This window comes from Oryctolagus cuniculus, chromosome 16 (genome assembly GCF_051225735.1).
Source record: "Oryctolagus cuniculus isolate XC-2025 breed Fujian yellow rabbit chromosome 16, ASM5122573v1, whole genome shotgun sequence".
Taxonomy (NCBI): Eukaryota; Metazoa; Chordata; class Mammalia; order Lagomorpha; family Leporidae; genus Oryctolagus; species Oryctolagus cuniculus.
Genome location: NC_142882.1, coordinates 17157094 through 17181832, shown reverse-complemented (window position 1 = coordinate 17181832; position 24739 = coordinate 17157094). Strand labels below are relative to the sequence as shown.

At 41.5% G+C, this 24739-nt stretch overlaps 1 protein-coding gene and 1 long non-coding RNA gene across 2 annotated transcripts in view; one reads left to right on the top strand and one right to left on the bottom strand.

The window, feature by feature from the left end:
- LOC149121543 (uncharacterized) overlaps nt 1-24739 on the bottom strand; it is a 110158-nt gene that overhangs the window by 23472 nt on the left and 61947 nt on the right. The gene's annotated exons all lie outside the window — the stretch shown is intronic.
- LOC138843143 (olfactory receptor 7E24-like) lies at nt 16133-17113 on the top strand. Its single transcript, XM_070059335.2, has one exon. It carries the CDS (start codon nt 16133-16135, stop codon nt 17111-17113), a length of 981 nt encoding a protein of 326 aa, XP_069915436.2.

Below are 24739 nucleotides of genomic sequence, written 5' to 3'. Positions count from 1 at the left end.
AGATGCCCCCTATGGGATCTGTATGTAATGATGAATCAAAGAAGAAAGAACAATTTAGATATTATTGATCACTATTTTAAAGAATAATTTTCTTATCATTCAAAGAAAGCCCTCTGGCCTGATGTAATGCTTTCCTATTTCTGTAAAAGGACCATTTGGCCTTGTTCTTAGTGAGAGGACTTCAAAAGGTTCATGGAAAAACAGGGTGAAAATTTTGAGTTTATTTTGCTCTAAATATTTTTGATATTCACACATGTGTTTTTCATAATGCGCATTTTCACAAATTATGAAAAAAATTATACCCAAAGCTTTTTTGTATTAAAATAAACTCATAATTGCATTCATCCAAAAGCATTTTAGACCATAACCATACCCTCACAAACTTATTTGCTTTGTATTTGGAGAAGAGCAGTCTTTCATTTCAGAATCCCCAGATGCTAGTCTGTTGCTTGGCACAGAGGATGCATCAAAAAAATGTTAAATAACGAATAGACCTTTAGTTGGCTCACAATAGTTGGCCATACTCAGTAACATGGGTCCTATAATCTTGTTAGTAGCATCTGCAACATTACTATTGTTTATAGTTATTCAAAAATGAAGGCAGAGGTTGTTTTATATAGAATAAAAAACCTAGAGAAGGGGCAAACATTTTGTGTGGGGTGGGACCCATTTTTGACTTGGATATCATTGTAGCTTCCAGTGCCTTGGACAATGGTATACACTAACAAACTTGCTATCTCCATAATGACAGAGTTCTGTATTTTATTCTTAAAAAAGATTTATTTATGTATTTGAGAGGTGGACTTATAGACACACAGAGAGAGTGACAGCAAGGTCTTCCATCCGTTAGTTCACTGTCACAATGGCTGGAGCTGGGCCAATCCAAAAAGCCAGGAGCCAGGGGCTGCCTCTGGGTCTCCCATATAGGTTCAGGGACCCAAGCACTTGGGTCATCTTCTACAGCCTTCCCAGGCCAGAGCAGAGAGCTGAATCAGAAGAGGATCAGCTGGGACTTGAACCAGTGCCCACATGGGATGTTGGCACCACAGGCAGAGGCTTAGTCTACTCTGTCACAGTGCCAGCCCCAAATTCTGTGTTTTAAAACCTCACAACAACCAAATATTTTGGTTCTAAACTTCCTTAGATGCTACGCCTGTTATAGATATGTGTGTTCTTCTTCCTGTATCCAGTAGACAATACAAGCACACAGGGGTGCAGAGATTCACACACATTGTGCCTATAGTGGGTGAATGATCTGGGATGGAAATGCTGATTTCCTAACTAACTTCCTTCTCAGAGGAGTGTCGCCTTCGCTGGAGCCAAATAGAAATATTATTCCATCTATAAGATGAAACATCTCAGTGAGTAATCATGGGAGAATTATTACTAGATATAACCCAGGGATATATATTCAATGGTGTATCTTGAGAATAAGAGGATGTAGTTGGCCGGCGCCGCGGCTCACTAGGCTAATCCTCCGCCTAGCGGCGCCGGCACACCGGGTTCTAGTCCCGGTCGGGGCGCCGGATTCTGTCCCGGTTGCCCCTCTTCCAGGCCAGCCCTCTGCTGTGGCCAGGGAGTGCAGTGGAGGATGGCCCAGGTGCTTGGGACCTGCACCCCATGGGAGACCAGGAAAAGCACCTGGCTCCTGGCTCCTGCCATCGGATCAGCGCGGTGCGCTGGCCGCAGCGCGCTGGCCGCGGCGGCCATTGGAGGGTGAACCAACGGCAAAGGAAGACCTTTCTCTCTGTCTCTGTCTCTCACTGTCCACTCTGCCTGTCAAAAAAAAAAAAAAGAGGATGTAGTTGATAATGATTGTTTTATTGGGACAGCAGATGTAAATGATTAATAGTAAAATTGTCCATGTACTGAATATTGCAACTAAAACAATTCTATTTCATGCACATGTCTTATAGCAATTCTCATGTGTGTGATATGGAGACAGAAGAATTTTTGAAAAACTGTCAGAATAATAAATAGACAAATGAAATGATGTTCCTCTCTCAGGTAAGGACAGGAAGCAATCAAAGTGTTTGAAGGAGACATGAGCACTTCACAGAGAGACTTAAACCCAAACATCAATGTATACTTGTGCATTTCATGGGCAACAAGTGTAGAATTCTACTCAGGTGTGCTTCAAGCACTTTGTAGATAAGTTTTAGAGAAAACTATTTAGGAATTCAGAAATTACTACTGACTCAGAGGGGCAGGCATTGTGGTGAAGCAGGTTAAGCTGCTTTGCCCAATTCCAGACTTGGCTTACTCTTCTTCCAATTCAGCCTCTTGCCAATGTGCCTAGGAGGCAGCAGATGATGGTCCGAGAACTTGGGGAGACATGGTTGGGGTTCCTTGTTCCTGGATTTGGCCTGGCACAGCTCAGCTGCTGTGGGGATTTGGGGAATGAACCAGAGAATGGAAGATCAGTCTCTCTTTCTGTATCATTTTTACTTCAGATCTCTCTGCCTTTCAAATAAAATAACGAATTGAAATTTTATAACAGATTTTAGAATTTTTTCTTACAACAGCTCTATAAGGGAGATCATTATTATTGCTATTTTACAGAGGCAGTAACTATTGAGTGTCTTTACATTATTTTCTGGAATTCTCTGTTTTGCATTTTTTCACCATTCAATGACAGTATAACCTAGCAAAATAGTAAAGTAACATTGCCTTTAGGCAGCTGAAGTTAGAAAAATTCATGTACCAGGAAGTGGTGACATAAAATCCTTGAATTATGCATAGGAAGTTTGGGACTCAGAGCTGTCTTTGGACCTTTCCTGATATCACACACCTCAAATAGTTTATGATCAGAAAAACAACCAAGCAGTATTGCCAGGCATTAAATAACACATAATAAAAAATTTAGAAATGTTTAAAGTAAACAGCTCTAATATATAGGCATTTATTAAGATTCTAAGAGGAGCATACAAAGAAACCTGCAGAAAATTTTAAAAATTCAAGTGGTTCTTAATAGTTCACTGTTTCTAATCATTGACAGGTACAGAATGCATTATTGTTCCCATGGCGGTCATCAATTTCACATGACTATGTGTATTTGGCAGTGACTTTAACAAAAATTTGAAGCCCGCCCACGCCAAGGACTAGAGTTATATATTAAATGGCACTAAGAGGCAAAAAGGAGTGAGTGTAAATAGCATAGTGGTTAAGGTGCCACCTCCCGCACAGTACCTAGGGTTGATTACTGGCCCTGGTTCCTGACTTTTGTTTCCTGTGAATACAGATTCTGGCAGGCAGTGGTCAGATGGTTGAGTCTCTACACATGGGAGACCTGGATTGAGATAAAAATAAGAACTCACAATTTCTACCTTGTTCCAGCCACAGCCATCTCAGGCATCTGTGGAGTGAAGCAGTGGATGAGAGTGCATGCTCTCTCTCTCTCTGTCTCTCTCTCTCTCTCTGTATCTTTCTTTCTCTCTCTCTCTTATCTCTGTCTCTCAAGAAAAGGAGCTAACAATATTAGAATGAGCACACACATCCACAAGGGAGGGAAGTCAGAAAAGTTAGGGATGGGTAGATCCCTGGAAGACAACAGGCACACAACACAACAGCATTTCCTGGTTGTGAAGAATCAGCCTTAGTTTGGAGTTCAGACAATATAGTCACAGCTTTGTAGATGACTTATAAAAATTATGAATGAATGGAATTTGTACCATTGTCTTAGATTTTAAAAAAGGCATATTTAACTGTTTTTAAAGTTCCTTTAATTAGACTGTTTTTATTAAATACTAGATTGCATTTGACTGTGACCATAGACTTGTTAGGTCCAATGTTCTTGGCTTTCTAACATTTGTGAGACTCTTGAAAGCTTTTGCATAGAGAGAGGTAGCACAGAAACGAATCGTAAAAGATCTCAGAAGATTGAGTTTGTCACCATTGAGAAAGACGACAGAATTTGGTCACCAATTGTGAATATGAGTGGTGTCCCCAGAAACTACAAGGAAAATTTGTAACATGAAAAAAATGCATGAATTTCACAACTGTATTCCAACAAGAAAACCCTTTTTCTTTGCCTTCAACTTATTCTGTGAACACTAGAGTTACCCTCATGCTATATCCATACATACTTGACTTGTAGACATATAGAGTGCTGGATGCCAGTTTATCTGTTTCCTTTTACCAGCCCTATTTTCCTTTCCAAAATGACTCCAGGTTGTTTTGAAACATAAAATATGACACAAGTATCAGAATTTCATCTCACGGGCTTCTCAGAAGATCCAGCCTTGCAGCCTCTCTTCTTTGTGTTGTTCCTGTCCATATACCTGAGCACGGTGCTTGGGAACCTGCTCATCAGCCTGGCCAATAGCTCAGACTCCCACCTGCACACCCCCATGTATTTCTTCCTCTGCAACCTGTCCTTGGCACATATTGGTTTCACTTACTCCATGATTCCCAAGATGATTGTGGACATCCACACTCACAGCACAGCCATCTCCTATGTGGGCTGCCTGACACAGATGAATCTCTATCATCTTTGGATGCATGGATGCTTTGCTTCTGACCATGATGGTCTATGGCTAGTTTGTCACCATCTGTCATCCACTGCATTAACAGGTCATCATGAACCCCTGCCGCTGTGGCTTCGTAGTTTCCAGGTCCTTTGTGGCCAGCCTTTTGGAATCCCTGCTGCAGAATGTGATGGTATTAAAAGTTACCTGCTTCAAAGACGAATGACATTTCTAATTTCTTCTGTGAACCTTCCCAGAGTCTCATCCTTACCTGCTCTGACACTTTCACTCATGACAGAGCCATATATTTTGTTGGCATCATATATGGTTTTCTCCCTATCTCAGGGATTCTCTATTCTTACTACAAAATCATTTCCTCCATTCTGAGAGTCCCATCAGCTGGTGGGAATTACAAAGCCTTCTCCACCCATGGATCTCATGTGACTGTTGTGTGTTTATTTTATGGAACATCCCTTGGGGTATATCTCAGTTCAGCAGCCTCACTTTCTTTCAGGAAGTGTGCTGTGGCCTCAGTGATGTACACTGTGGTCATCCCACTGCTCAACCCCTCTATCTACATCCTGAGGGACAGGGACATCAAGAGGGCCATGTGGAGACTTCTCAGTCAGCAAGCTATTTAGAGCACAGATTGGAAAGGTGGCAAAACTCAGCATCCAGACCCTAAAATCTCACCTGGCTCATCACATCACACGTGAGGTTCTCATGGCTTTCATTCATCTTATCTTGTAACTGAGATTTCCTGTTTTTCTCTTTCTTCATGGAAGCACTATATCTTTACCCTTGCATACCTGACTCATATTGTACCTAGGGAGTCTTCTGTAGCTCATTATGGACCATCAGCTATCCTAGAAAAATAAAATACACTTTTCCTTTTTGTTATTGAAAATTGATATCTTTTCCATAATTTGTATGAACTTTCCAAGCACATTTCCATATGTATCCTTCTAACTTATTTGGTATGGTTATCTGTGAGAATGCATATCACTGCTCCTTTTTATGAAACCCTCTAAGGAGCTTTAAAAGTTCTGATGCCTGAATTTCACTACCAGAGGTTCTGATGTCTTGAACTGATGTGTGCTTGAGTATGATAATTTCCAAGCACCCAGGATTTAAGCTGAAATCTTGCCTCCAGTTCATTAGCATCTTGAATTTCTGTGATGTCATGTTTCCCTTGCTGTTTCCATGATTCTCTTCGCGATTTTTTTTTGACAGGCAGAGTGGACAGTGAGAGAGAGAGACAGAGAGAAAGGTCTTCCTTTGCTGTTGGTTCACCCTCCAATGGCCGCCGTGGCCGGCGCACTGCGGCCAGCGCACTGTGCTGATCCGATGGCAGGAGCCAGGAGCCAGGTGCTTTTCCTGGTCTCCCATGGGGTGCAGGTCCCAAGCACCTGGGCCATCCTCCACTGCACTCCCTGGCCACAGCAGAGAGCTGGCCTGGAAGAGGGGCAACTGGGACAGAATCCGGTGCCCCAACCGGGACTAGAACCTGGTGTGCTGGTGCCGCTAGGCGGAGGATTAGCCTAGTGAGCCGCGGCGCTGGCCCTCTTTGCGATTTTTACAGTTTAATTTTAATTTGTGTTGAATGTGTTATAATTGGAGTTCATGGAGCTTCCTTAAATGTATATTTCTACTTCTCTCTTGATATTTGGGAAGCTTCCAATTTCGGTCATTATCTCTTCAAACTGGTACACTTGCACTCTCTCTCTCCTTTCTGTGGATCTCCCACAATAAATATACTGGCCTGCTTGTGGTATACCATAAAACCCTCCCAATAAATAAAAGCCCAGGACCAGATGGCTGCACTGCTGAATTCTATCAGGTATTTAATGAAGAACTAATCCCAAATCTATTCAAGATATTCAAAGCAGTTGAAAGGGAGGGAATCTTCCCAGACTTCTTCTATGAGGCCAACATCATCTTAATTCTTAAACCAGAAAAAGATACAAAGAATTATAGATCCATATCAACAAAATACTAACTAATTGAATCCAACAACACATCAGAAAGATCTTTCATCCAGATCAAGTGGGATTTATCCCTGGTATGCAGGGGTGGTTCAATATTCACAAATGAATAAGTGTGATATATTTCACTTTAACAAACTGAAGAACAAAAGCCATATGGTGATCTCAATAGCTGCAGAGATAGCATTTGATAAAATACAACATCCTTTCCTGATGAAAACCTTAAGCAAATTGTGTATGGATGGAACACTCCTCAACAGAATCAAGGCAATATATGACAAATCCGCAGCCAATATCTTAGTGAATGGGGAAAAGTTGGAAGCATTCCAACTAAGATCTGGAAACAGATAAGGATGCCCATTCTTACTATTGCTATTCAATAAAGTTTCAACCAGAGCCATTAGCCAAGAAAAAGAAATCAAAAGGATATCAATTGGGAAGGAAGAAGCCAAACTATCCCTATGTGCAGATGACATGATTCTATATATAGGGGAACCAAGGACTCAATAACAGACTGTTGTAATTCATAAAAGAGCTTTAAAGTGGCAGGATATTAAATTAACACACAGGGGCCAGCACTGTGGTGCACAGGATTAACACCCTGGCGTAAAGTGCCCGCTGACCATCTGGGCACTGGCTTCAGACCTGGCTGCTCCACTTCTGATCCAGCTCTCTGCTATGGCCTGGGAAATCAGTAGAGGATGGCCCAGGTCCTTGGGCCCCTGCACCCTTGTGGGAGACCTGGAGAAAGCTCCTGGGTCCTGGCTTGGGATCGGCAGAGCTCTGACTGTTGCAGCCATTTGGGGAGTGAACCAGCGGATGGAAGACCTCTATCTCTCTCTGCCTTTCCTCTCTCTGTGTGACTCTGACTTTCAAATAAATAAATAAACCTTTAATAAATAAATAAATAAACACACAAAAATCAATAGCCTTTATATATGAAGACAATGTCATGGCTGAGACAGAACTTCTAAAATCAATCTCATTTATAATAGGTACAAGAAAAATTAAATACCTTGGAATAAATTTAAACAAGGAGGTCAAAACCTCTATGATAGAAATTACAAAATTTTCAAGAAAGAAATGGAAGAGGAGATAAAAAATGGAAAAACTTCCATGTTCATGAACTGGAAGAATCAATATGATCAAATTGTGCATACTACCAAAAGCAATTTACAGATTCAATGCAATACCAATCAAAATATCAAGGACATTCTTTTCAGAACTAGAAAAAATGATGCTAAAATTCACACGGAAACAAAAGAGACCCTGAATAGCTAAAGGAACATTTTAAGACACACACAAATTGAAAGCATCACAATACCAGATTTCAAGACACACTACAGGGCAGTAACTATCAAAACTACCTGGTACTGGAAAAAAAATAGATGTGTATACCAGTGGAACAGAATAGACACTCAAGACATCATCCATGCATCTACAAGCAACATCTTTGATGAAGGAACTAAAATCAACCCCTGGAGCAAGGACAGTCTCTTGAACAATGGTCCTGGGTAAACTGGATTTCCACATGCAGAATTATGAAACTAGACCCTTACACAAAATCTAGACACTTACACAAAGATCCACTCAAAATAGATCAAACACATAAATCTATGACCTGATACCATTAAATTACTACAGATCACTGGGGAAACTCTGTGTGACATTGGCATAGGCAAAGACTTCTTGGAAAAGACACAAGAAGCACAGGGAATCACAGAAAAAATAGACTAATTCTCCCCTGCAATATAAAAGCTCAGTGACATGAAGAGACAACTTACAGAATGGGAGACATTCTTTGCAACTATGCAACAGATAAAAGATTAGTATCCAGAATTTTTAAAGAACTCAAGAGACTCAACAATAACAAAAAAAACATCCAGTTAAGAAATGGGCAGAGAACTTAAAAAAAAAAACAAGAAAAATGCCAGTCTAAGATTTTTTATTTCTTTATTTGACAGGTAGAGTTACAGACAGTGAGAGGGAGAGACAGAAAGGTCTTAGGTCCATTGGTTCACTCTCTAAATGGCCACAATGGCCAGAGCTGCACCGATCTGAAGCCAGAAGCCAGGAGCTTCTTCCAGGTCTCCCATGTGAGTGTAGGGGCCCAAGGACAAGGGCCACCTTCTACTGCTTTCCCAGGCCATAGCAGAAAGCTGGATTGGAAGAGGAGCAGCCAGGACCAGAACCACTGCCCATTTGGGATGCCGGCACTGCAAGCAGAGGGTTAATGTACTGTGCCACAGTGCCGGCCCCTAGACTGGCATTTTTCAAAAGAGGAAATTCAAATGGCCAGCAGATGCTTCAAAGAATGTTCAGGATCACTAGCTATCAGGGAAATGAAAATCAAAAACCACAATGAGGTGCCATCTCACCCCAGGTAGATTGGCTTTCATATAGAAATCAACAAGCAACAAACGATGGTGAGGATGTGGGTAAAAAGGTATGCTGGTCCACTGCTGGTAGGAATGTCAACTGGTACAGCCACTGTGGAAGACAGTATGGAGATACCTCAGAAATCTGAATATAGACCTACCATATGATCTAGTCATTCCACTCCTGGGAATTTAAACAAACCAAAAGAAATATAAGCATATGAAAGAATTATCTGTACCCTCATGTTCATTGCAGCTCAATTCACAACAGCTAAAGATGGAATCAACCCAGATGTCCATCATCACAAGACTCAATAAGGAAATTATTGTGTATATACACTATGAAATACAACACAGTGGTTAAAAAATACCAAATTCCTGTTATTTGCAACAAAACGGATATAACTAGAAACCATTATACTTATTGAAATGAGTCAGTCCCAAAAAGACAAGTACCACATGTTCTCCCTGATCTGTGTTAACTAATAGAGCCTCTAAAAGGTAATCTATAGGAGTGAAACTGACACTTTGAGATGCAATGATTTTGAGCCGCCCTTGTCTCAGCTTTTGAGGAATAGTATTTTTTTTTTCTTTATACTATTTGCTGAACTCTTTACAGAGTGTAGAGTAAATCTTATGAGTATAATGTTAATTGAAAATAGATCTTTGTAAAAAGCAAGAATGGGAATAGGAGAGGGAAGAGGAAGAAAGGTGGGAGTGTGGGCAGGAAGGAGGCTAGGGTGGGAAGTATCACTATGTTCTTGAATCTGTATATAGCAAATACATGAAAGTTGTAGACCTTAAATAAAATTCTGACAAAAATCTAAGTACAATTGGAAGTAAAATGAGCTTTTAAGTGATAAGCAAACATCAGAAGCTGCTGGGAATATCTGGTGCATTTGGACCCAGAATGGCTGCCCCTGGTTGTGATGGCACTGGAGAGATTCTGCTGGAAGAAGAGAAAGCAGGGTCACTTCTTTGGACTAGATGACCATGGATCCCCCATGGAGAAGTATGGTGGAATAGGAACAAATACACAAGGCAGAGAGAATCTGCCTTTCTGAATGCTCTCCTGCAGGACAATTTGGCTGAGAGCATGATGGTTTGCTAGGTTGTCTGATATGGTGGAGAGAGAGATTAGTCACAGTCTGTGGTTCTCACAGACCAACACCAAAAGCAATGTACATCTCAGAGTGTTCAGGACCACACAGGAGGACAGATCAGCCTGTGTCTTCAGCCTTACAGAATGCTGGTGCCAAGGGCAGGCATTTGAGCAGTTGGGATTCCCCTTGGGATGCCCACATCCCGTACCGAAGAACCTGAATTTGACTCTTGGCTCCTCTGTCAGTTCCCTCTTCCCATTAAAGTGCTTGTTGAGAGGCAGCAGATTTTAGCTCAGGCAATTGCATTCCCGCCTCTTGTGTGGGAGACATGGGTTGAGTTCTTAGCTCCTGGCTTTTGCCTGGCCAAGTTCTGTGGGTTTATGGGGAGTGACCTGCTGACTAGAAGAACTCTCCCTTTGTCTGTCTTTGTCCCTCCACATTTAAACACAAGTGGAGAGTTAATTTTTAAAATCTCTTGATACTAATGCAGTAAAAAATGTGCTTTTGTCAATTACTCCCAGAGTCATCCACATTAGGAGGCCCAGGGCTGTTTGTCTTCCCAACAGTCCTAAGGAGAGAGCCTCAGTTTTTTATTGCTCACTAGGAAGGATGTGGCAATGGGCCCTCACTCCCCAGTCATGCCCCATAGCAAGAGAGCTCAGCCCAGTGTGTTCTATGGGATACAGATGACCCACAAGGCATTTTTCCTCCTACACCTGACCAGTAGGATGGTTGAGATAACTAGATTGACCAGCCCCAAAATGAAAAGTGTCTACCTGAAGTTTACAGTCTTGGTTCATCAGTGGGGGGGGGGGGAATTCGAGAAGTCTAAGTCAGAAATCTGCTTTGCCTTCACACTACTGCTATCTACTATATGACAATACACAAGCTGGAGATGCTTTTGTACATATATAGGATCTTTCATAAGTTCACAAAATACATATTATCAGCTTATCAGTTAATTAAATTTTTCTGCAAACTTTTTGAAGTATGCTTTTTCACCTACTGCTTCTGAAGTATTGAAGTATAAGGACAAAGAAATATGTAATTATCAATAGTTTTGTAATCTTGAGTATAATTCAGTAAGAGTCACAACCTAGGCATGAAGACTATTTCAAATTAGTAAAAAGCACATCAGTTCCCAAGACATAAAATACAAACCCAAGCAAAGGCTTAGAAAATGAAATAGGAAGCTCTATTCAGAGACTAATGCTAACCGAGAAAGTGAAAAGAATATCTGATTATTGGTATACAACATACAATTCTCCTGAGGTTTCATGATGAATAAAATGGGTTGGCAGACAAAAAAAAAAAAAAAACACCACATACTCAGTTGTGAAATTGAAAACAGAAGTCTGAGTTTTATGTAAAGATCTTGCAACTTGCATGTCAGCACTCAAGAGCACAGGTGAGCTTACTTGTGAACAGGTTCCAGGCACACTTACTTTTCTCATATTCCTCTTCCATTAATATCAGCAAGTCCTTAGGGACTAGGTTAACATGGACTGGCTGGCTAATTGGGAGCTCTGTGCATTGAGCATCCAAGGTCCTAATAATGAGCCAGCACATTCATACCTTGACCCTGCCAGTGGAAATGAAGTGCTTGCACTCCGATTGTGAGAATCTGCACCAGGAGCCTCCAGTCAAAGTCTGTCTCCTTCCAGTCCTCAATACAGAGCCTGAGGCTCCCTCCATTGCACTCCAGGCAGAAGAGGAGCAGCAGAGCCATCACCCATGGTCATGCCTCAGTTGAGACCCAGCGCAGCTCAGTAAGTGCTGAGGGATAGCAGGGAAGGAGGTTGGACTCTTAGGAACATTGTTTTCTCCTCATCAGAAGAAAAGTGAGAGTAGGGATAGACTTAGGGGAGGGAACCAATAAGCAAAGCTTCAGTCCAGATGATTGTGAAGTCTATGTTCTTGATTCTTATAGGAGTCCCAGATATCTCATTCCGAGTTTGGCTTTCCTCCTGTATTAAGTCTTTCCTCTTTGGAATCCTCTTTATGACAGCAGCAAATGCATCTCTAAACTGTTCCCTGAACACACAGAAACATGATCATAAAGGTGATGATGAGGATACCAGAGAGCATAACATGGTGGGCGTTTACTTAGGGCTTCCTAAGTGCCAGGCTCTGAACTCTGTTGCAAGTAGGCTGTTTCATTACATCTGTACAATCTCCCAAGTTTTGTTGCATAGAGGAGCTCAGCAATTTTTGGGACTTTTATCTGGTTATTAGGTACAATGAATTGAGTCCCCATCTTTAAAAAAAGAATTATTTTATTTGAAAGTTACAGAGAGGGAGAGGCAGAGAGTGAGAAAGGTCTTCCATCCATTGCTTCACTCCTGAGATGGCCATAACAGCTGGGGCTGTGCCAGGCTGAAGCCAGGAACTCCATCCAGGTTTCCCTTGTATGTGCAGGAGCCCAAGGATTTGGATCATATTATGTTGCTTTCCCAGGTGCATTAGCAGGGAAATGGATTGGAAGTGAAACAGCCAGGACTTGAACTGTTGCCTGTATGGGATGCCAGGTCTGCAGGCTGCAGCTTTAGTCAATACACCAAAGCATGGCCCCTGAAACCACATCTGAATCAGACACAGGGCACATGGCCACCCTACCCCTCTGGTGACCCCAGCAGCAGTTTCACTTTCTGTCCACCGTGCTCCTTCCATGGGCTTCTCTGTCGATTGTGGGCAGTCATGGGTGAAGTGTGGCTTAAGTCAAAGGCTAAGATCACAGGAGCCCAGAACACAATAACTCAGAGGAGTTGGGTCTCCTGAGCCCACACCTGGCTTTCACTTCTGCCTCCTTCCTCACCACTCTTGTAATCACTCCTGTCTTCTCAATGAGAGACATAAAATGGGGTGTTGGTTTCCATTTCTGACTGCAGAACTGGAAAGAGATTACCAACAGTCCTCAGAGTTTCCTGTAGTTTAGATCACTGGAGCTTTGCTTAAGTCTTTCTGAGCAGGGGGAGATAATGAAGAAGTTGAATACATCAGTTTCATATGCTGACAATGTAGTGTTGAATCCTATCTGCTCCACTCCAAGTTGTTGGCATCTCTGAGAGTCAGCATTGTCATTTGAGTTGGGACCTCATCCATAGAGCTGACAAAGCTCTTGTCCTCCAATGAGAGGACTTCAGAATATTCATGGAAAAATGGAATGAAAAGTATGAATTACTGCTTTTGAAATCCACACATAGATTTTTTTCATAACACATTATTTTCCATACATTATCATTTTTTACAGATTTTTTTGTAAAATATACACATTTTTTGTCTAAAAAGACTTTGAAGCTTCACTATGGCTGTGAACATGTATTTTTGAGAAGAATGATGCACTCCCTTTCATTTCTGATTCCCCTGAAGCTGTACCTGACTTGGCAGAGTGGAGGCATCAGCAATGAAGATCTCTGTTACACGTTCAGTAGACCATCCCATGGCTCGCAATACCTGGCCGTCAGCAGTGTGGCTTTAACACACTGGTGCTTTCTTGAAGATCCCTTTCAGGAAAGTCCCACAGAACTAGACCATAGAATAGCACGTGTTTGCATCTCTGTGAAGGACACATGGATCCTGTAATGGCACTTAATGGAATCTACAGCAAAATCTTTGTTCCTGAGTATTCAAAAATCAAGGCAGAGCTGTGTTTCACATCTAGCACAAATGCACAGAGAGAAGGGGGCAGGCAATCCTTGTTTCCGAGCTGAGGCATGTTCTAGGGTACCCTTTGCCAGCATCATTTATCAACAATTTGCTGTTTCTCCGATTACAGAGTCTGTATTTTGAAAAATCACGATGACCACATGCTTAAGCTCTCATTCCCCTAGATGATACCCTGTCACAGATATGGGTGTTATTCTTCCTATGTCCAGTGGACAATACAATCATGGGGAGGTGGAGAGATTTACACACATGTTGGCATGTATTGTAGGTGAATGATGCTGATTTCCTTACTTCCTCCATACAGCAAGCAGAAATAATATTATGCCAAGTAGAAATAACATTCCCACATAACTTGAAATTTCATGTGATTAGGGAAGGATTACTATTAAATATTACCCAAAGAAATATTTGATGATACATCAAATATATAGTTGATATATAGATGGTATATCAAATATATAGGCAGTATATATTTGGTATATCAAAGATATATTTGATTGTTTTTATTGGGATAGCAAACAGGTGTTGGACAAAAATACACGTGCATCCAATTTTGCTATTCAACCAGAAGTCCTCACTTGTGTGATATGAAGAGAGGGACAAAGATTTCAAAAGCTTGTCATAATAATGCATGTACTAATTAGATAATGTCCCCCCTCCCAGTTAAAGATGTGAAGCAGATGAAATGTTTGAAGTGAATGTACATCCCAGAGGGGCTGAAAACCGAACTTTAGTGCACCCTAATCTGCTTCGGGGGCAGTAGGTGTGTATACTAGATACATTCATGTACTTTTCAGGTGAGTTTTAAAGAAATCTACTTAGAGATGCACAAACTAATACTGACATGAAGGAGCATGCATTGTGGTGCAGTTGGTTGAGCCTCAGCTTGGGAAATTCACATCCCATAGAGGAGTACTTGGTTCGAGTCCCAGTTGCTCTTCTTCTGACCAAGCTTTCCACTAATATGCATGACAGACAGCAGGTGATGGCCCAGTTACTCAGGTTTTTGACATCACATAGGAGATCTGGATGGAATTCTGGGCTCCAGCCTCAGCTTGAGCTCTTGTGGGCATTTGAGGAGTGAACCAGTAGATGGAAGATACCTCTGTTTCAAATATGAAAAAAATGAATCAAGAAAGATAAAAAGAATTAAGAATTTCCTTGCAACAGTCTTATAGGGCAAGCATCCATTTCATGGATTAGGAATCTGCACAAGTATGCTTGCATTATTTCCTGGAATTTGTTTTGCATTTTTTCTCAGTTCAATCCTAGCATATTTTGCTAAAATAATGAACTACAGTTGTCTTAGGGCAGATAGAGAATTACAACCCATGGATAAGGGAAGGTTAATACTACAATATTTTCTTTAGGCATAGGAAGATTGGAACTCAAAGTTGACTTTGTGTTCTCCCTGATAGCAAACACTTCAACTGCAAATAAGAGGGTTTATGATCATAAAATTGTAAAGCAGCATTACTAGGTTGCTATGAAAAAAGGAACATTTTGAAAATATTTAAATAAGGTACACCTCTCAAATACAAGATAATTTACTGAGATCTTGAGGCAAATACAAAAATTACCTGTTCAAACTTTTGAAAATTCAGACATTTTCTTGTAAAAATCCTTATTTCTGATCCCTGACAGGTGTAGAAAACACTAAAGTTACATTTGTGGTCATTGCTTTTGTATGATTATGTGCACTTAATTAAACCACATTTATCAAAATTTGACCCCCACCAATGACCAGGATAGAAGTTATGGATCACAAAGAAGACAGACAGGAGTGGGCACACAACATGGTTAAGATCCCCCCTCCTACTTAGGAGTGTCTGAGTTTGATTTCAGGCTATCATTCATGACTCGGCTTCCTCCCAGACTGTGGGAGGCAGTGGTGATGACTCAAGTACTTGGGTGACTGCTACCCATGTAAGAGACCTGGATCAAGTTCCAGCTCCAGGCTTCTGCAGTAGTCCATCCAAAGACACTGTAGGCATTTGGGAGTGAATCAATGGTCTCTCACTCTCTCTCTCTCTCCCTCCCTCCTTCCCTGTCTGTGCATCTCCCTATCAAACAAAAAGGAGATACAGAAGGGAAAACTAGAAAACCTGAGAATGACGAAACCTCTGAAAGATAACTAACACACAACAGTATTTTCCTATCATGAACGATCAACATTAAGTTAGCATTGACATAATACAGTCCTAGCATTTAGAGCACACTTAAGTCAATGGAATTTCTACCATTGTTAAAATAAGGGTAATTAAGAAGCAGTTAAATATACCTTATTTAGAGTATTACCTTTGAAGGCAAAAGGGCATTGATTATTTTTTATTACATGTCTAGGATGCATTTGACTGTATTCATGGACTTGGTAGGTCTAGTGTTCTAGGTTTCATAACATTTTTTGGTTGCTCCAACAATAGTTCTTTTAATTTTATTTATTCTATGGACCTTCGACTTGCCCTTATGTTATACCCTTGACTAGCTGAATTAAAACTATAGACAAAAAAACTGTAAGCAAGCACTGTGTGCCCATGTCTCCTTTTCCCATCCCTATCTCTTTTTCCAGAAGGAGCACAGGCTCTGTTGAAACACAAAATTGGACGTGTGTCCCAGAATTCCATCTCGTGGGCTTCTCAGAGGATCCAGAACTGCAGTCCCTCCTGTTAGTGCTGTTCCTGTCCGTGTACCTGGTCACAGTGCTTGGGAACCTGCTCATCATCCTGCTCATCATTTCTGACACCCACCTGCACACCCCCATGTACTTCTTCCTCTGCAACCTGTCCTTGGCTGACATGGGTTTCACCTCCACCACGGTTCCCAAGATGATTGTGGACATCCACACTCACAGCACAGTCATCTCCTATGTGGGCTGCCTGACGCAGATGTCTCTCTTTATTATCTTTGGGTGCATGGATGATTTGATTCTGACCGTGATGGCCTATGACAGGTTTGTTGCCATCTGTCACCCACTGCATTACCAGGTCATCATGAACCCCCACCGCTGTGGCTTCTTGGTTTCAGTGTCTTTTTTCGGCAGCCTTTTGGAATCCCTGCTGCACAACTTGATATTATTACCAGTTACCTGCTTCAAGGCAGTTGAAATTTCTAATTTCTTTTGTGACCCTTCTCAGCTACTCAATCTTACATGTGATGACACCTTCAACCATGACATAGTCATGTATCTTATTGGTATCGTATTTGGGTTTTTCCCTATCTCAGGGATCCTCTTCTCTTACTATAAAATCGTGTCCTCCATTCTGAGAGTCCCATCCCCAGATGGGAAGTACAAAGCCTTCTCCACCTGTGGCTCTCACCTGTTGGTTGTTTGCTTATTTTATGGATCAGGTTTAGGTGTGTATCTCAGTGCATCCTTCTCCACCTCTTCCCGAAAGAGTGCTGTGGCCTCACTGATGTACACCCTGGTCACCCCTATGTTGAACCCCTTCATCTACAGCCTGAGGAACAGGGACATCAAGAGAGCTCTGCAGAGAATTGTCAACAGAATTAGCTAATCTCACTGCCCTTGCCATCCTTGTGCTCCTAGAACTGAAATGGGCAGCTCCAAGAATTCCTGAGTCAGAGTCCTCAGGGCACAGCATGTGAAGGCATCTATCATCATCTCCATGACTTTTGGGCTTCTCTTTACACAAGCATTCTTCTCAACATCACTTTAATGGCATTAGGAGACCCTTCTGGCCAACCACTTTGGCCATAGTCATTCCAGGATCATATGGCTGTGTCACAGGAAGAGAGTCAAGCAGGGGACTAGCAGAGAGTCATGGGTAATGAAGTTTTCCTGCTGGGTTGGGGCTTTTAAAAATATTTTTTATTTATTTGAAAGACAGTTACAGAGAAAGGTGGGTGGGGGAGGGAGGGAGGGAGGCAGGGAGAGTGAGTGAGTGAGTGTGTGAGTGGTCTTCCATCCACTGGTTCATTCCCCAAGTGGCCACACCAGAGCTGAGTTGATCTGAAGCCAAGAGCTTGCTGGGTCTTCCACATGGGTGCAGGGACCCAAACACTTGCCATACTCTGGTGCTTTCCCAGGCCATCAGTAGGGAGCTGGATTGCAAGTAGAGCATCTAGGACTTGAACTGGCAACCATATGGGATGCCAGTGCTGCAGGCTGAGGCTTTAACCCACTGTGGCACTGCGAAAGCCCTGGGTTCGTGCTCTTAAAATCACTACTCTATTTTCCACTTTCAGTTTTTTAATAAAACATCACTCATGGTCACTAACCTTAACTACATTGGAAGTGTGGTGCATTTCACTAATCCCTTCTCTCTCCACTCAGGCCTCAGTGTTTGAGAGACCCCCTTCAGTTACCATTTCTGTTCACACGTTTTTCCCTCTTTGCCTTTGTCTTGCAGTAACTATTGGACCCATTGCCCATATTCCGTTCACTCCATTAAGATACCTAGATTTGTTTTGTTTCTTGACTGATGAATACATCATGACATGAGGATGAGCTGTGATGGGAGTATTTAAAAATGTGCACAAGAGGGAAGTGCAGTAGTGCAGTAGGTTAAGCCTCTGCCAGCAGTACTGGCATCCCATAGGGTTCTGGTTTGAGTCCTGGCTGCTCTACTTCTGATGCAGCTTCCTGCTAATGGCCTGGGAAATCAGCAGTGGGTGGCCTAAATGCTTGGGCCCATGCACTCATGTTGGAGACCCAGAAGAAGCACCTAGCTCCTGGCTTTGGATTAGCCCAGCTCCAGCTGTTGCAGCCATTTGGGGAGTGAATCAGTGGATGGAAGATCTGTCGCTCCTTCTCTTTCTGTAACTCTGCTTTTTGAATAAAATAAATAAATCATAATTTTTTTCATGTGCTCAAGAAATCAAGCCAGTTTCAATATCAGTCTTCTCATAAACACAAAAGAGGCAGAATTTAGGGTCTTCTCATTTCTGTTGATGATACTCATATTTTGAGGTGGGTGTTAGTGCCATTTGGGATGCCTGTATCCTATACTGTAGGGCCTGGTTTTTAATCTTAGCTCCACTCTGATTCTGAATTCCTACTAACAGGCATCCTTGGAGGCAGCAGGTGATGACTCAAGCAGTTGGGTCCCTGCCACACATGTGGGAGACCTGGACTGAGTTCCTAGCTTCTGGATTTGGCCTGGCCCAGCCTTGGTTGCTATGGGCATTTAGGAAGTGAACCAGTGGATGGACAACATTGCTCTCTTAATCCCAGTCTTTTCCTTTCAAATAAAATAAATTTTTACAACTAAAAAAAGGAACATTCTTCATGTGAGGGAAAAACAGCAAATGTCTTTTTTTTTGTGCAAACATAACTCTGCTGGGTTTCACACAGTATGTCTGGCAGGTGAGAACCTTAGTTTTGTTTTAAAGAAGGTTTGCTTATTTGAAAGGGAGAGAGACAGAGAGAGAGAGAGACAGAGAGAGAGACAGAGAGACAGACAGTGAGACAGAGAGACACAGAGAGAGAGACACACACACACACAGAGAGAAACACACAGAGAAACACACAGAGACACACACACAGAGACACACAGAGAGACACAGAGAGAGAGACACACAGAGAGACGCAGAGAGACACACACACAGAGAGACACAGTGAGAGGCACAGAGAGAGACACAGAGAGATCTACTGTCTGCTGGTTCACTGCCCATAAGGCTGCAATGGCTGGGCTACATCAGTCCAGAGCCAGGAGCCTGCAAGTCCATCCTGGTCTCCCATGTGAGTGTCACAGGTCCAGGCATTCAGACTATCTTCCACTGCTTCCCCAGGTGCATTTGCAAGGAGATGGATCAGAAGCAGAGCAGCCTGGACTCGACTGGTGCCAAGATGAGATACCATGTGGCAGGCAGCAGTTTAACCTGCTGCACCATAATGCCGTCCCTGCCCAAACACTGAAGGAGGCAATAGCATGTGCCTCCCACCCTTCAGCTTTCCAGTACATCCAGTGGTAATAGTTCCTGTGCTTTCCATCACCAGAGGTGCCACAGGGGTTAGCTGGCCCTTTCCCGAGCCTGTCTTTTTGCCAGTCCTCAGGACAGAGCCTCAGCCCTCATGGGTCCCTGCGCACAGGACGGAGAACAGATTTGTGCTCCTTGGCCGTGCCCCTGAACAAGGCAGCACGGCCTGCAGGGTGCTGTGGAAGATCAATGATGACATTATGATGCCTCCAAATAAACAAAACACCCCAAGCCAAGATTATGAAGATGATGAGATAGAAGAAATGCAAGATACGGATTTCAAAAAATTTATGATAAGAACATTTAGAAGTTTTCAAAAGCAAATCCTTGAACTACAGAAATCCTTATTGTACAGGAGTGAAAATCTCTCTCGTGAAAATGAAATTTTAAGGAAGAATCAAAATGAAATGCAGAAACTAGTAGAGCAGGAAAGTGTGATAGTGAAGAGAAATCAAAATGAAATGAAGAGCTCAATAGATCAAATGACAAACACATTAGAGAGCCTTACAAACAGAATGGGTGAAGCAGAAGAGAGAATATCGGACTTAGAAGACAGAGAACAGGAAAGGATACAGTCAAACCAAAGAAAAGAAGAGGAAATTAGAAATCTAAAAAATATTGTTGGGAATCTACAGGATACTATTAAAAAATCCAACATTCAGATTCTAGGAGTTCCTGAAGGCATGGAGAGAGAGAAAAGATTAGGAGGCCTTTTTAGTGAGATACTAGCAGAGAACTTTCCGGGTCTGGAGAAGGACAGAGACATCCTAGTACAGGAAGCTCATAGAACCCCCAGTAAACATGACCAAAAGAGATCCTCACCATGACACGTGGTAATTAAACTCACCCCAGTGAAACATAAAGAAAAGATCCTAAAATGTGTAAGAGAGAAACGTCAGATTACTCTCAGAGGATCTCCAATCAGACTCACAGCAGACTTCTCATCAGAAACACTACAGGCTAGGAGGTAATGGCGAGACATAGCACAGGTGCTAAGAGAGAAAAATTGCCAGCCCAGAATATTATATCCTGCCAAGCTCTCATTTGTGAATGAAGGTGAAATAAAGACATTTCATAGCAAACAGAAATTGAAAGACTTTGTGGCCACTCGTCCAGCCCTGCAAAAGATACTTAAAGATGTGCTACACTCAGAAACAGAGAAACACGGCCATCAATATGAAAGAAGGGAAAGGAAGAACACCTACCAGTAAAAGAGCATGGGAAGCTCAAAGCATATACTAGAAAATATTTCCGGGAAAATGGCAGGGCAAAGTCACTATGTATCAATAGTCACATTAAACGTGAATGGCCTGAACTATCCAATTAAAAGACACAGACTGGCTGACTGGCTTAAGGAACAACACCCAACTATCTGTTGCCTACAAGAAACACATCTCTCTAACAAAGATGCATGCAGACTGAAAGTGAAAGGTTAGAAAAAGATATTCCATGCCAACAAAAACCAAAAAAAAGCAGGTGTAGCCATATTAATATCAGATAAAATAAACTTTAATACAAAAACTGTTAAGAGAGACAAAGAGGGACACTATATAATGACTAAGGGTTCAATTCAACAGGAAGATGTAACTATTATAAATGTATATGCACCTAATTACAGGGCACCGGTCTATTTAAAAGATATGTTAAGGGACTTAAAGGGAGACTTAGATTCCAATACAATAGTAGTGGGGGACTTCAATACTCCACTCTCAGAAATAGACAGATCATCCGGACAGAAGATCAACAAGGAAACAGCAGATTTAATCGACACTATCGCCAAAATGGATCTAACAGATATCTACAGAACTTTCAATCCTACATCTACAGACTTTACATTCTTCTCAGCAGTGCATGGAACCTTCTCTAGGATTGATCACATACTAGGTCATAAAGCAAGTCTCAGCAAATTTAAAAGAATTAGAATCATACCATGCAGCTTCTCAGACCACAGTGGAATGAAGCTGGAAATTAGCAACTCAGGAAACCCCAGAAAGTATGCAAACACATGGAGACTGAACAACATGCTCCTGAATGAACACTGGGTCATTCAAGAAATCAAAAGACAAATCAGAAACTTTCTGGAAGTAAATGAGGATAACAACACAATGTATCAACACTTATGGGATATGGCAAAGGCAGTATTGAGAGGCAAGTTTATAGCAATAGGTGCCTATATCAAGAAATTGGAAAGGCACCAAATAAAAGAGCTTTCAGCACATCTCAAGAACCTAGAAAATTTGCAGCAAACCAGACCCAAATCTAGTAGGAGAAGAGAAATAATTAAAATCAGAGAAGAAATTAACAGGATTGAATCCAAAAAAAATTACAAAAAATCAACCAAGCAAAGAGCTGGTTTTTTGAAAAAATAAACAAAATTGACACCCCATTGGCCCAACTAACTAAAAAAAGAAAAGACCCAAATCAGTAAAGTCAGAGATGAAAAAGGAAATGTAACAACAGATACCACAGAAATAAAAAGAATCATCAGAAATTACTACAAGGACTTGTATGCCAGCAAACAAGAAAACCTATCAGAAATGGAGAGATTCCTGGACACATGCAATCTACCTAAATTAAACCATGAAGACATTGAAAACCTAAACAGACCCATAACTGAAACAGAAATTGAAACAGTAATAAAGGCCCTCCCAACAAAGAAAAGCCCAGGACCAGATGGATTCACTGCTGAATTCTACCAGACATTTAAAGAAGAACTGATTCCATTTCTTCTCAAACTATTCAGAACAATCGAAAAAGATGGAATCCTCCCAAATTCTTTCTATGAAGCCAGCATCACCTTAATCCCTAAGCCAGAGAAAGATGCAGCACTGAAAGAAAATTATAGACCAATATCCCTGATGAACATAAACGCAAAAATCCTCAATAAAATTCTCACCAATAGAATACAACAACACATCAGGAAAATCATCCACCCAGACCAAGTGGGATTTATCCCTGGTATGCAGGGATGGTTTGACATTCGCAAATCAATCAATGTGATTCACCACATTAACAGTCTGCAGAAGAAAAACCATATGATTATCTAAATAGATGCAGAGAAAGAATTCGATAAGATTCAACACCCTTTCATGATGAAAACTCTAAGCAAAGTGGGTATAGAAGGAACATTCCTCAATATAATCAAAGCAATTTATGAAAAGCACACAGCCAGAATCCTATTGAATGGGGAAAAGTTGGAAGCATTTTCACTGAGATCTGGCACCAGACAGGGATGCCCACTCTCACCACTGCTATTTAACATAGTTCTGGAAGTTTTAGCCAGAGCCATCAGAGAAGAAAAAGAAATTAAAGGAATACAAATGGGAAGGAAGAAGTCAAACTATCCCTCTTTGCAGACGATATGATTCTTTACATAGGGGATCCAAAGAACTATTCTAAGAGACTATTGGAACTCATAGAGGAGTTTGGCAAAGTGGCAGGATATAAAATCAATGCACAAAAATCAACAGCCTTTGTATACACAAGCAATGCCATGGCTGAGAAAGAACTGCTAAGATCAATCCCATTCACAATAGCTACAAAAACAATCAAATACCTTGGAATAAACTTAACCAAGGATGTTAAAGATCTCTACAATGAGAATTACAAAACCTTAAAGAAAGAAATAGAAGAGGATACCAAGAAATGGAAAAATCTTCCATGCTCATGGATTGGAAGAATCAATATCATCAAAATGTCCATTCTCCCAAAAGCAATTTATAAATTCAATGCAATACCAATCAAGATACCGAAGACCTTCTTCTCAGACCTGGAAAAATTGGTGCTGAAATTTATATGGAGGCACAAGAGACCTCGAATAGCTAAAGCAATCTTGTACAACAAAAACAAAGCCGGAGGCATCACAATACCAGATTTCAGGACATACTACAGGGCAGTTGTAATCAAAACAGCATGGTACTGGTACAGAAACAGATGGATAGACCAATGGAACAGAATTGAAACACCAGAAATCACAGAAATCAACCCAAACATCTATAGCCAACTTATATTTGATCAAGGATCTAAAACTAATTCCTGGAGCAAGGACAGTCTATTCAATAAAAGGTGCTGGGAAAATTGGATTTCTACATGCAGAAGCATGAAGCAAGACCCCTACCTTACACCTTACACAAAAATTCACTCAACATGGATTAAAGACCTAAATCTACGACCTGACACCATCAAGTTACTAGAGAACATTGGAGAAACCCTTCAAGATATTGGCACAGGCAAAGAATTTCTGGAAAAGACCTGGGAGGCACAGGCAGTCAAAGCCAAAATCAACTATTGGAATTGCATCAAATTGAGAAGTTTCTGTACTGCAAAAGAAACAGTCAGGAGAGTGAAGAGACAACTGACAGAATGGGAAAAAATATTTGCAAACTATGCAACAGATAAAGGGTTAATAACCAGAATCTACAAAGAGATCAAGAAACGCCACAAAAACAAAACCAACAACCCAATTAAGAGATGGGCCAAGGACCTCAATAGACATTTTTCAAAAGAGGAAATCCAAATGGCCAACAGGCACATGAAAAAATGTTCAAGGTCATTAGCAATCAGGGAAATGCAAATCAAAACCACAATGAGGTTTCACCTCACCCCGGTTAGAATGGCTCACATGCAGAAATCTACCAACAACAGATGCTGGCGAGGATGTGGGGAAAAAGGGACACTAACCCACTGTTGGTGGGAATGCAAACTGGTCAAGCCACTATGGAAGTCAGTCTGGAGATTCCTCAGAAACCTGAAGATAACCCTACCATTCGACCCAGCCATCCCACTCCTTGGAATTTACCCAAAGGAAATTCAATTGGCAAACAAAAAAGCGGTCTGCAGCCTAATGTTTATTGCAGCTCAATTCACAATAGCTAAGACCTGGAACTAACCTAAATGCCCATCAACGGTAGACTGGATAAAGAAATTATGGGATATGTACTCTTTAGAATACTATACTGCAGTAAGAAACAACAAAATCCAGTCATTTGCAACAAAATGGAGGAATCTGGAACACATCATGCTGAGTGAAATAAGCCAATCCCAAAGGGACAAATACCATATGTTCTCCCTGATCGGTGACAACTGACTGAACACCAAAAAGGAAACCTCCTGAAGTGAAATGGACACTATGGGAAACGGTGACTGGATCAGCATAGCCCTGACTGTTAATGAACGACTTAATACATTATCCCTCTTAGTAG